The sequence below is a fragment of the Hyla sarda genome, chromosome 6, assembly GCF_029499605.1.
Source record: "Hyla sarda isolate aHylSar1 chromosome 6, aHylSar1.hap1, whole genome shotgun sequence".
Lineage (NCBI taxonomy): Eukaryota > Metazoa > Chordata > Amphibia > Anura > Hylidae > Hyla > Hyla sarda.
Window position 1 is genome coordinate 21,668,603 of NC_079194.1, and position 13,789 is coordinate 21,682,391.

General features: G+C 44.5%; 1 protein-coding gene across 4 annotated transcripts in view; it reads right to left on the reverse strand.

The window, feature by feature from the left end:
- LOC130275389 (dimethylaniline monooxygenase [N-oxide-forming] 2-like) overlaps window positions 1-13,789 on the reverse strand; it is an 83,341-nt gene that overhangs the window by 34,662 nt on the left and 34,890 nt on the right. Inside the window, exon 1 of one of the 4 annotated variants that reach the window (XM_056523280.1) lies at window positions 6,171-6,429. The exons of 2 other annotated variants lie outside the window; for them this stretch is intronic. In XM_056523280.1, the coding sequence (XP_056379255.1) occupies window positions 6,171-6,242 (72 nt within the window). In that variant the 5' untranslated portion in view covers window positions 6,243-6,429. Of the gene's footprint in view, window positions 1-6,170; window positions 6,430-13,789 lie in introns of those variants that run through there. One more of the 4 variants, XM_056523276.1, reaches the window with a different exon arrangement.

Sequence of the window (13,789 nt, forward strand, 5' to 3'; positions counted from 1 at the left end):
TGGGAGTTGTAGTTTACAGGGTCCTATAACAGCAATGCATGTCGCTTTACGGCGACGTGCATTGCTGTAAAGGGCCCGACCGCGGCTGAAGATATACTCACCTGTCGCCGCCGTCGTCGTCTTCATCGTCTGGATCCGGGTCTTCAGGGACGAGGTAAGTACCGGGGCCGGTCCCCAGCACTCCCCCGTCCCCCGCCGCGTCCTCCGGTCTTCCTCCTGTCCTCTCTGGACTTCAAGGGGCCGGGCAGGACGGGAGGAAGTAACCGCCCCCCCCTCCTGCGATTGGTCGGTTAACTAACCGACGGATCGCAGGGAATAGGAGGAGGTGGCAGGCTTGTCACCTCGCTCCTATTCTTTAGCATGGTCCTGGCTGTCTGTGACAGCCGGGATCATGCGAAATTACCGGGCGGTCGGGTCCCAGAGACCCGATCAGCCCGGTATCGCCGCAGATCGCAAGGGCGATTTCCCTTGCGATTTGCGGCGATCGCCGACATGGGGGGCCTACATAACCCCCCTTGGCGTTTGCCCTGGATGCCTGCTGAAGGATTTCAGCAGGCATCCGGTTCCGATCTCTGCCCGGCGAGCGGCAGAGACCGGAAAACGCCAGGACGTACGGGTACGTCCTGGGTCCTTAAAGCCCAGGGTGCCATGACGTCCCCGTACGTCCTGGGTCCTTAAGAGGTTAATATACTCAAAAATGAAATGTTTCGGGGAGAAGTACCAAAAAGCTGATGGGCCCCATAGCACAGGCATCTAGGTAGAAAGCCTCTGGCAGCCCGATCCAAAATATGTCTAGTCATTTCATACAAAAGAAAAATAGTCTGTATATGGTTTCATATATGTATATATTATTGTCAGTAATTAAAAATGTTCATAAGCTATAAATGCAAGTAAAATAGGAGTTAAAGGGGTATTCCAGGAAAAAACTTTATATATATAATCTCAACTGGCTCCAGAAAGTTAAACAGATTTGTAAATCACTTCTATTAAAAAATCTTAATCCTTTCAATAATTATCAGCTGCTGAAGTTGAGTTGTTGTTTTATGTCTGGCAACAGTGCTCTCTGCTGACATCTCTGCTTGTCTTGGGAACTGCACAGAGTAGAAGAGGTTTGCTATGGGGATTTGCTTCTAAACTGGGCGGTTTCCGAGACACGTGTCATCAGAAAAGAACAACTCAACTTCATCAGCTCATAAGTACTGAAATTATTACATTATTTTTTAATAGAAGTAATTTACAAATCTGTTTAACTTTCTGGAGCAAGTTGAAGTATGAAAAAAAGTTTTTTCCTGGATAACCCCTTTAAGTGTTGGTACAAAAGTACAAATGACACCTTTACAACAAACCGTTACAATAACCTTTACTTTCCCACATTACTCAGGACTCTATAATTCACGGTATAATACACTGTTATGCAATGGTTAAGTTATTGTTATTTTCTATGTACTTGTCACTTTAACCTTTTAAGGATGCCGGGCGTATGCATGCGCCCTGCATCCCGAGTCCTTAAGGATGTGGGGTGTATGCATACGCCCGTGGGAATTCCGGTCCCCGCCGCTAGCCGGGTGGGACCGGACCTGGATGCCTGCTGAAATCATTCAGCAGGCCTCCCGGCACATCGCAGAGGGGGGTCCTGAGACCCCACCATGTCGGCGTTCGCAGAAAATCGCATGTCAATTCAGACATGTGATTTTCTGCTATTCCGGGCTTTTCGGGACTCTGGTGACCCCATCACCCGGAAAAGCACTAAAGTCCGGGGATCAATTCAAGTCAGTTTAGTCAAGTCCACTTAACTACAGTCTAGCGTGAGCTGCATACAAGTCAAGTCAGTCATATACAACACAATCAACTATAAGTCCCACCAAGCTTCCCAAAGTTCACCCTGCATCTCCCTCATGCTAATCTGAGCTGTAACGGATTGTACCATCTTTCCAACATCAGTAAATCCAGTTATCCGTAACCTTGCATTGGAGTTATTATTTGCCCCATGCCTGGCACAGGAGAAGCTGGTCTACCTCGGGTGGTGTATAGGTCAACCACGCCCTGGCATCACGAAAAGGTTAATTCACTCATTACCCTCACCCGACACCACACATGTACTTCAGTAATACAGGTAAAGTGTAGTACAGAACAAGTAGTACCTCCCTGTACTGTAGGGGGCGCTACCAGACACAAGTCAGTGCATGCACTTCAGTAATGCAGGGATTTTACCAGTGAAAGCCCATTCTGATTGGTCGGTTCTTCCAGCCATTGACAAGTTTCGCAGATCTGGACTGTCTGCAGTATTGTATGTATTCAAGTTACAATGGTCCAGAACATGGTATTGTATATTGAATATATGGTGAACTGAGGCCATGGTAAGTTAAGAGACCACTGTATTAGGTTCCAATATCAAATCTAAATCTTATATGACATCTACACTTAGTAATTTTACCCTTAGTTTTACACCTGAAATTTTTTTTCCAAAATTGGTCTTTTTTTTTCTTTTTAAATTGCATTGAATATAACGTGAAATCGGCTGTCAGTTGTAACAGCCATAAGAGTTTCAGGGACCTGTTCCTGTCTCAAAAAATTAACATTTTTGTAAATCTATTTGGGGCGTTTTGCAAATGGCCGGTTTACACATTGCAATTATTGCATTTGCTGTAATCCTATTGCAGTGTTTTCCAATCAGTGTGCCTCCAGTTGTTGCAAAACTACAACTCCCAGCCAGTGCCTGTCTAAGCATGCTGGGAGCTGTAGTTTTGCAAAAGTTGGAGCCACACGGTTTGGGAGACATTGGCCATGGCCAAAAATGGCTTAAATGGGCACTGTCACTTTATAAAAAAACTTTTGACATGTTGTAGATACATGTCAAAAGTTTTTATCGGTTGGGGTCTGAGTGTTCAGAAGAAGTCAGAAAAATTGCTCATAAAATGCTCCAAAAGTTTGGAAAAAAGCAACTTATAAAACAAATTTCAAATAAATCTTTATTCAAAATGAGCCACTTTTTAAAGAAAACAGAAAGTTAGACAGATCTGTAAATTACTTCTATTTAAAAATCCTAATCCTTCAAGTACTTATCAGTTGCTGTATGCTCCACAGGAAGTTCTTATCTTTTAGAATTTCCTTTCTGCCTGACCACAGGATAGGCTTGCAATGGGGATTTGCTCCTACTCTGGCCAGTTCCTAAAATGGACAGAGGTGTCAGCAGAGAGCACTGTGGTCAGACACAAAGGAAATTCAAAAAGAAAAGAACTTTCTGTGGAAATATATAGCAACTGATAAGTACTGGAAGGATTAAGAATTTTTAAATAAAGTAAGTGATTTACTAATCTGTTTAATTTACTGGCCCTAGTTGATGTTTTCCAGTGGAGTACCCCTTTAAGTACAGCGTATGTGGAGAAAGGGTTAATTAAAGCTAGTTCACATTGATGCATGAGAAAACAAAGAAAAGTCGGCACTCACCGGATTTCCAATTTAGCAGATTTTATTGCACATTACTCACAGCCGTAGTACAATTCTCGGGGAGACGACGGATGGTACAAGGGGGGTACCACAGAGAGCCTCTCTGTGGTACCCCCCTTGTACCATCCGTCGTCTCCCCGAGAATTGTACTACGGCTGTGAGTAATGTGCAATAAAATCTGCTGAATTGGAAATCCGGTGAGTGCCGACTTTTCTTTGTTTTCTCATGCACTGATGGTATATTCTACGTGAGTCCGAGCACCACCGTATCCTCACTCCGCTAAAGCGACTTAGTGTCCACTCGCCTCCAGGTACAGAAGTAAGCAGTGCCGAACTACTCATCTATACGCTAGTTCACATTGACGTTGTGCTCCTAACAGCCCCAAAACAGGTCAGAGCACCAGGTTACCCCCGTGTCCCGACAGATCCCATTGACTTCAACCGGGTCTGTTGGGAATCCGCTAGTTTACCGAAATTTATTGGGAGCCTTATATAAAAAAAAAATTTAAAAATAAATAAAATGTTTAAATATTTTTTTCTTCATTGGAAAAAATGTAATACAACTTGTTTTAATAAAAACATAAATAAAAAAAAAAACGCCTTAGGGTCTATTCACACAGGCGGAATTTTCAGGAACATTGTATTGAGCTTTCATTTCAGAAGGAATTCCGCCTGAAACAAAAGTCCAATACGCTTCGGAAATCCCGCTTGCGGAATAGCGGGGAGTGCGGAATCCCATAGAACTGTATTAGGCTTTCATTTCAGGTGGAATCCCGCCATCTGAATAGACCCTTAGGCTACATACACAGTATTTTAGGCAGTTTTTAGAGCCTCAAATGTAACATTTTACAGTTTAGAGAAAAGTCCTCCAAAAATTGATATTTTTTTCACTATTGTGTTGAATTTTTCAGGGGTAACTTTTTCTGCTGTTCTTTCTTCAGACTAAATAACAATTGTCAATCTTATGGAAGATTTTTCATCCATAAAAACTGCTGTTTTGAAATATGCCGGTCCAGAAAAAAGTTAAAAAAAACAAACAAACAAAAAAAAAAAAGGACCAAATGGCGTACGTAAAAGGGCAGACATTTTCAGCAGTTTTTTGGGCAGTTTTATTGAGGCTGACAATATGGACCGATGAAATGTTTGTGTGTGCATATAAGCTTAGGCTACCGCCACATATGTGCGTCGTCCGGTGCTGTAGAAAATGGATCGGAGGGAAACGGCTTGTAGAACCAATCCCATCTATTTGTATGGGACAATTCACATTCATCCGGCTTCTCAAGATGGACGCCGGAGGGTAGAAAAGGCCTCATGGACGCTGGACGAGGGAGCACATCTTGCTGCCCGGCGTGTACAATTAATGACCACCGGATCCAAACAACGGATGCACTTTTGTGCCATCAGTTGTGCCATCAGTTGCAATGAGTTTAGGCTCGGTTTACTGAGCCAGACACCAGATATATGTTAAAGGGGTCTTCCGGTGAAAAACAAATTTTTTTTTTCATATGATAACTACTGGAAGGATTAAGATTTGTCTAATAGAAGTAATTTCTATTAGTTAAACAGATTTGTAAATTACTTTTAATTAAAAAAAAAAAATCAATCCTTCCAGTACATATCAGCTGCTGAAGTTGAGTTGTTCTTTTCTGTCTAACTACAGTGCTCTATGCTGACACCTCTGTCCGTCCAGAGTAAAAGCAAATCCCCATAGCAAACCTCTCCTGTTCTGAACAGTTCCTGAGACAGACAGAGGTGTCAGCAGAGAGCACTGCGTTCAGACAGAAATATACAACTCAACTTCTGCAGCTGACAAGTACTGGAAGGATTAAGAGTTTTTTTAATAGAAGTAATTTACAAATCTGTTTAACTAATAGAAATTACTTCTATTAGAAAAATTTTAATCCTTCCAGTAGTTATCAGCTGCTGAAGTTGAGTTGTTCTTTTCTGTGTGACCACAGTGCTCTCTGCTGACACCTCTGTCTGTCCAGAGTAAAAGCAAATACCCATAGCAAACCTCTCCTGTTCTGAACAGTTCCTGAGACAGACAGAGGTGTCAGCAGAGAGCACTGTGCTCAGACAGAAACATCAACTCAACTTCAGCAGCTGATAAGTACTGGAAGGATTAAGATTTTTTTTTTAATAGAACTAATTTACAAATCTGTTTAACTTTTTCGAGCCAGTTGATATGAAAAAAAAAAATGTTTTTCACCGGAATCCCCCTAATTCCAATAACCTAATAAATAATGAGACGTAATGAAACATAGACACACAGAAAAGCTATAATGGGAAGATTTGCACCATTTTAAAATTTTTGGGTAAAAAGAGTAATCAACATTAGGACCAAAAAGGGGACATAAATATAAAAATGTAGGATTCTTCTAAATACAATCCCAGACTAATAATCTAGATCAGTGGTCTTCAACCTGCTGACCTCCAGATGTTGCAAAACTACAACTCCCAGCATGCCCGGACAGCCGTTGGCTGTCCGGGCATGCTGGTAGTTGTAGTTTTGCAACATCTGGAGGTCCGCAGGTTGGAGACCACTGATCTAGAATACTCTATGACAGTGGTTCTCAACCTGCGGACCTCCAGATGTTGCAAAACTACAACTACCAGCATGCCCGGACAGCCAACGGCTGTCCGGGCATGCTGGGAGTTGTAGTTTTGCAACATCTGGAGGTCCACAGGTTGAAGACCACTGCTCTATGACATTCTGTTACTTACTGGATGTTGCTGCTGCTGCTGTCGCCTTCCTGCAGGTTTCACTGTGATGGACTGAATGTTTCTATCTGGCATAGGATTTATTTATAAGTTTTCGTCTGCCCCTCCCAAGCAAACAGCAAGTCCTCCGAGAGTCCTGTGATCTGGGTGTGATGAGAATGACAGCAGCAGGATAGGTGTTCATTACAATATAGTCGCTTGTTCTCCTGAAGTTGTTTTCGGCATCTTGAGAACGTTATAATGGAACATGTTTTGTTGGTTCTTCTTTGTTGTCAATTCTCCAAAATGAGAGAAATGTAGAAAAAGTGGCCAAAATGGATTCATATTTTCAACAACGAAAGAGAATAGTTGGCCGGAATTGCACATAATTTATTTAAAGGGGTACTCCAGCCCTAAGACATCTTAACCCCTATCCAAAGGATAGACCGCAAAGGTCTCAACGCTGGGGACCCCCAGCAATCTTGCATTAGGCACCCCCCTCTTTGAGCTGCACGCCGCGCTGCCAGCTCACAAACTGCCGGGGCCGACCATCGTGACGGACGCCCCCTCAATGAAAGTCTATGGGAAGGGGCGTCACAGCAGTCACGCCCCCTCCCATGGACTTGCAGTGAGGGGGCGTGGCTGTGGCATCACGAGAGGGGCGTGGCTGTGATCGCCAGTCATCGCCAGTCATCCGGCATGGAGTGAAGTTGGCTCCGTGAACCGGATGTCTGGGGTGCCACAGCCGATATCTCAGGGGTCCCCAGCGGCGGGACACACGCGATAAGACATCTAGGGGTGAAGTACCCCACACACACAGTATGCAGATTTTATGCTCAAGACAAACCCACCACAAAGCCTCCACGTTGTACATGCAGATTTGGAGGCGTATTTTGCTGAATATTTGTAAATGTCACTGTCTGCAGTACAAGGTGAATCCTGAGTCCATGGCAAATATGCATCCATCTGCAGCAATAAATACAAAACCAAATTAAACACATTTTGGTGCAGATATTCCACAGAAGATTTCAGGGCAGTTTATGCAAATAAAAAAATATATATATAATAATTATTACATTTATAATAAAAACACATAAGGTTATGTTCACACAGCAGAATTTTCGTTCAGAATTCCGCAGAATAATTACACACGAAAATTTCGCCGCGGCGTTGATTTCAATGGGATTCTGTTGCACCGGTGTTTTCAACAAGATTGAACATGTTCAATGTTTTTGCGGATTGCACAAGGAACCCGGCCTTTTTGCGGATTACATGTGTGAACCCAGCCTACTCCCCTGCCCCAGGGTCCGGAACATTTTGTTCACGGCCACGCCCCCTGGTGAATTCACATTACACACCCAATGCAAGTCTATGGGAGTGGGCGTGGCAGCCACTACAGACTCCCATAGACTAGCATTGAGGGGGCGTGGCCATGACATCACAACCCCCACAGTTCGCACACAGCATTCGGAACAAAATGTTCCGTATGCTGGGGCAGTGGAATACACCTTTAAAGGGGGAAAGATCTGCAAAGAATCTTCTGTATCTTCTGTATATCCAACAATACTGACATGCTGAGGGTTTAAAGGGGTATTCCAGGCCAAAACTTTTTTTTATTTATCAACTGGCTCCGGAAAGTTAAACAGATTTGTAAATTACTTCTATTAAAAAATCTTAATCCTTCCAATAGTTATTAGCATCTGAAGTTGAGTTGCTGTTTTGTTTCTAACTGCTTTCTGATGACTCACGTCCCGGGAGCTGTGCAGTTCCTATGGGGATTTTCTCCCATCATGCACAGCTCCCGGGACGTGACATCATCATTGAGCAGTTAGACAGAAAACTTCAGAAGCTAATAACTATTGGAAGGATTAAGATTTTTTAATAGAAGTAATTTACAAATCTGTTTAACTTTCCGGAGCCAGTTGATATATATAAAAAAAGGTTTTGCCTGGAATACCCCTTTAAAGTCCGCACCACATGTGAATATTTAAATGTATTTTATTGTGTTATTTCATCAGCTTGTGGTCAAAGTGTCTTTTAAATCTCATCTGCAGCTACTGTATATGCAGCAGGTCAACATAGTAACATAGTTCATAAGGCTGAAAAAAGATCAGAGTCCATCAAGTTCAACCTATATCCCTAATGAGTCCCTACTGAGATGATCCAGGGGAAGGCAAAAAACCCTCATACTAGAGGTAAAAACTCCTTCCCGACTCCAAATATGGCATCAGAATAAATCCCTGGATCATCGTTCTGTCCCTATAAATCTAATATACATAACCTGTAATGTTATTATTCTCCAAAAATGCATCCAGACCCCTTTTTGAATTCTTTTACAGAGTTCCCCATGACCACCTCCTCAGGCAGAGAATTCCACAATCTCACTGCTCTTACAGTAAAGAACCCCGTCTGTGCTGGTGTAGAAACCTTCTTTCCTCTAGACGTAGAGGATGCCCCCTTGTTATAGATACAGTCCTGGGTATAAATAGATCATGGGAGAGATCTCTGTACGGTCCCTGATATATTTATACATAGTTATTAGGTCTCCCCTAAGCCTTCTTTTTTCTAAATTAAATAACCATAATTCTGATAATCTTTCTGGGTACTGCAGTCCTCCCATTACCCGTATTACTCTGGTTGCCCGTCTTTGAACTCTCTCCAGCTCCACTATATCTTTCTTGTACACTGGTGACCAGTACTGTACACAGTATTCCATGTGTGGTCTGACCAGTACTGTACACAGTATTCTATGTGTGGTCTGAGCAGTATTGTACACAGTATTCTATGTGTGGTCTGACCAGTACTGTACACAGTATTCTATGTGTCGTCTGACCAGTACTGTGCACAGTATTCTATGTGTGGTCTGACCAGTACTGTACACAGTATTCTATGTGTGGTCTGACCAGTATTGTACACAGTATTCTATGTGTCGTCTGACCAGTACTGTGCACAGTATTCTATGTGTGGTCTGACCAGTACTGTACACAGTATTCTATGTGTGGTCTGACCAGTATTGTACACAGTATTCTATGTGTGGTCTGACCAGTACTGTACACAGTATTCTATGTGTCGTCTGACCAGTACTGTGCACAGTATTCTATGTGTGGTCTGACCAGTACTGTACACAGTATTCTATGTGTGGTCTGACCAGTACTGTGCACAGTATTCTATGTGTGGTCTGACCAGTACTGTACACAGTATTCTATGTGTGGTCTGACCAGTACTGTACACAGTATTCTATGTGTGGTCTGACCAGTACTGTACACAGTATTCTATGTGTGGTCTGACTAGTGATTTGTACAGCGGTAGAATTATTTCCTTGTCGTGGGCATCTATGCCCCTATTGATGCACCCCATGACTATTCAGTTCCTATGTATGGGCTAGGAGACCTCCGCGAGTCCCCAGAGGGGTTTATATACAGTGAAAACCTGGATTTACCGGATTGTCTGTCTTACTATGTGGCTTTTTCCCTCACAAGACTGTTAAAGGGGTACCCGGGTGCTCCACCATTCTGAACATTTTCAGAACGCTCGGAGCCGGAGGCCTTGATCGTGACTTCACAATTACGCCCCCTCGTGATGTCACACCACACCCCCTCCTTTCATGTCTATGGGAGGGGGCGTGTCGGCCAACACGCCCCCTCCCATAGACATGAATGGTGGGGGCGTGGCGTGACATCACAAGGGGGCATAGCTGTAACATCACGACCACTGTTTCAGGGCTGCAGCGGGACCCCCACGATCAGACATCTTATCCCCAATTTTTTGGATAGCGGATAAGATGTCTAGCAGCAGAGTACCCCCTTAAATGTCTTCACTTGTAGGGATACTAAACTCTGGACTGCCCTGGGGGTATCCTGTATTGATTCTATGGCTTCCTATGAGTCCTAACTCGCTTGGTGCTGGATACTTTGCCTTTGGTCATTGGGGAGTTGGCAGCCATTGTGTTGGTCTACATGACAAAAATGCTCCTTATCACTCCTGACGGCCCCCTCAGTCCAATTATCGAAAAACCCCTTTATCTGCTGGGTTGGCTTCTTCTTGGGCTACCCTTGTTCTCCCCTCCAATACATTTCTCACTTTTTAAATGGTACTTTACTCAAACCCTACCATCTTCTGGTGGAGTCATCCCACTCTAGCAAAGGCGTAGCTTGTAGCTTCTGGACCCCGATGCAAAATCTGCAACAGGTACCCATATGCCAATTATAATACTGGTCTCTTATGGGGCAGATGTGTTTTGAGGCCCCCTTAGGCACCAGGGCCCCGGTGCGACTGCTACCTCTGCTACCTCTATAACTACGCCCCCGAGCCCAAGAACCAGAAACATGAAATACATTGAGCTCAAACACTTTGTGTAGAGAATGGGCCCCAATATGAACTTTACACCTACATTGCTATTGTTTGAGAGGCTTTGTGTTTCCTTCTCCCCTGTCGTAAAAGCGATATCCGTGATCTATAGCTCTTCCGAATAAGGGGTCTTCATATATCCAACCTCGTTTCTCAGGGGCCTGAAAGAAGGAACTGCACCTAAAAGACCTTTCAGACTTCAGATTGGAAAACCTTTTCCCTGTGTGATAATCTCATATAAAGCGCACAAAACAAGTGATAATATACTATTATGCTGGGTCCCAATAGTATTGCATAACATTTTTCCCTCTTCTTCTGCTCTGTGATGTCTATGTGGGGGTGCCCCAGGCACCATAATGCATGTATGGTGGTCATGCCCTCCTCTTAAATGGGCACTGTCAGATACAATAGCTTTTGATACGCTATAAAGCATGCAAAAAGGGTCCCCCTGCCTCCTGGAACACATACCAGTCCTGCAGTGTCCAGTGGCCATCGACACGTCATGGACAACATGAGTGATTGACAGGGCTGCATGCAGATTCAGAGCAGTTGTGCTTGATCTCGGCCCTCTTTGAGTCAGAGCAGAGTGAGGAAGGGGGAGGAGTTATCACAGTGAGGAGAAAAGAGAGACACGCCCCATGCCTCTGCATGGACAGAAACCTCACTGATTATTGATGGTAAGTAATTAAAGGAAATTCTGAGAGAAATATAGGTCACAGACACATAAAAATTAGATGTACCTTATCAGGATGAGTTACTGAGCAACATATCACAGTTTTTTTGGTTCTCTGACAGGTACAACAAGCCTCCATCCGTGTCAGAATGGTACGCTGAAGTGCTCCACCTTTAGAGGATGAAGGAATTAATGGCAGACTCACATGGACAAGTTGAGTGCTTTAAAGGGTTACTCCGCCCCTGGACATCTTATCCCATATCCAAAGGTCCCAGCAGCTGGACCCCCTTGACCTCGGCTGCGGCACCCCAGACATCCGCTGCACAGAGCATACTTCGCTCTGTGCCGGATGACTGGAGATGCGGGGCGGAGGCTCGTGATGTCATGGTCACGCCCTGCTTGTGACGTCACGTCCACGCCCCCTCAATGCAAGTCTATGGGAGGGTGTGTGGCCTTGACGTCACAAGCCTTAGCCGCTGCACCCGCCACTCTAAACGAACGCTGGGTGCAGCAGGGAGATCGTGAGGGTCCCCAGCAGCAGGGGACAAGATGTCTAGAGGCAGAGTACCCCTTTAAAATTATTTGGCAGCCCTGGTTGGACTTTTTCTTCTCGCCTGAGTATCACTTGCTTCAGTGACCCTCTGCATCCCTCCAACTTCTTTTTGCTTGTGTGATTATGAAAAACTATGTTGTGTCAGATCATTTGAACCTGTTACTGGCAGATCCGGGATCGGCCCATTGGCTTCTTCTTAAGCTACATTCACACTATGGAATTTCCAAGTGGAATTCTGCTCGATAATTTTGCTGCATGAACCTAACATTAGTGTGAGTGGATTTTCTGTTGACCCATTCACACTGCAAAATCTCCTGAGTGGAAAATTTAGTCTCAGAAATTTAGGACTCCAGACTAGCCAAAAGAGTGAGCATGTTATTTCAGAGGAAACCCAGTATTGCTGTCAATGGTGGCCGGGCAGGTCGGTGCGGTCCCAGCACAAATCGACTTTGGCAGTGGACTCAGCATTCTGTAGAGTGAACGTAGTCTTATCATCACAACCTGCTGTAGAGAGCTTTGACATATCTTACCCATCTCCTCAGGTTTTGTTTACTAAGATTGAAAGTTAGATTAAGATAATTTGCGAAAGCCTCGTGAACTTTACTATAGACATCACATTGTGTCACCTGCTGTAACAGGATGCTGTCTTGTTTCTCATATTGCTGTGTTTAAAGGGGAACTCCGGTGGAAAACAATTTTTATACAACTGGTACCAGAAAGTTAGATAGATTTGTAAATTACTTCTATTTAAAAATCTTAATCCTTCCAGTACTTATCAGCTACTTTATACTACAGAGGAAGACGTGTAGTTTTTTCCAGTCTGACCACAGTGCTCTCTGCTGCCACCTCTCTCCGTGTAAGGAACTGTCCAAAAAAGAAGAGGTTTGCTATGGGGATTTGCTCCTGCTCTGGACAGTTCCTGACATGGACAGAGGTGTCAGCAGAGAGCACTGTGGTCAGACAGGAAAGAACTACAAAACTTCCTCCGGAGCATACAGCAGCTGATAAGTACTGGAAGGGTTAAGATTTTTTAAATAGAAGTAATTTACAAATGTGTTTAATTTTCGTACACCAGTTTATTTAAAAAAAAAAAATGTTAAAGATTTTGATACGAGAAAGATTCAAGACTTTTCCTCTGACCAAAGTCAAGAGAGTACACAGTGCTCTGCAACGCCTGTCACTACATCAGGAGACTGTTATGCTGAGGCTGCCTTAGGTGTAGCTTGTACAAGTAGTCCATAATTCCCTAGTCCTGTCTACAAGTCCACCCCTGTTACTACCTTGTCCCTCCTGTCAACCCCTGTCACCCCCGACGCCCCCTTGTCACCTGTGTACACTCTTCTATACCCCTCTGTCACCCATGTAAACCCCTCTGCCACCCATGTACACCCCACTACACCCCTCTGTCAACCATGTACACTCTTCTACGCATCTGTGTCCCATGTACACCTTTCTGCACCCCTCTGTTACCGCTCTACACCTATACGCCCCTGTATTCCTCTTCACTTGTAAAAGGGGAATCTGGAGGCTAATGCTGGTAAAGTGCGGAGCCTAATAGATTTGCTTTGCAGGTTTAACGGTGAAGAGTTGTGGCTGGAAGAAATGTTCAGGACGGTCCGGACCAGACGGAGAAAAACAGGGAACGACATTGATCAAAGCAGACGTCACTTGTGAGTTGCTGTATAATGCAGCACTTTAACCCCTTAACGACGCAGGATGTATATTTACGTCCTGCGCCGGCTACCGCGATATGAAGCAGGGTCGCGCTGCGACCCCGCATCACATCGCGTCGGTCCGGGCGCTCATCTACGGCCACGAACGGCGGCTAATACCACACATCACCGATCTCGGCAATGTGTGGTATTAACCCTTTATAAGCGGCGGTCAAATCTGACAGCCGCTTCTAAAGTGAAAGTGAAAGTATCCCGGCTAGTCAGTTGGGCTGTTCGGGACCGCCGCGGTGAAATTGCGGCGTTCCGAACAGCTTACAGGACCCCGGGAGGGCCCTTATCTGCCTCCTCGGTGTCTGATCGACGAATGACTGCTCCGTGCCTGAGATCCAGGCAGGAG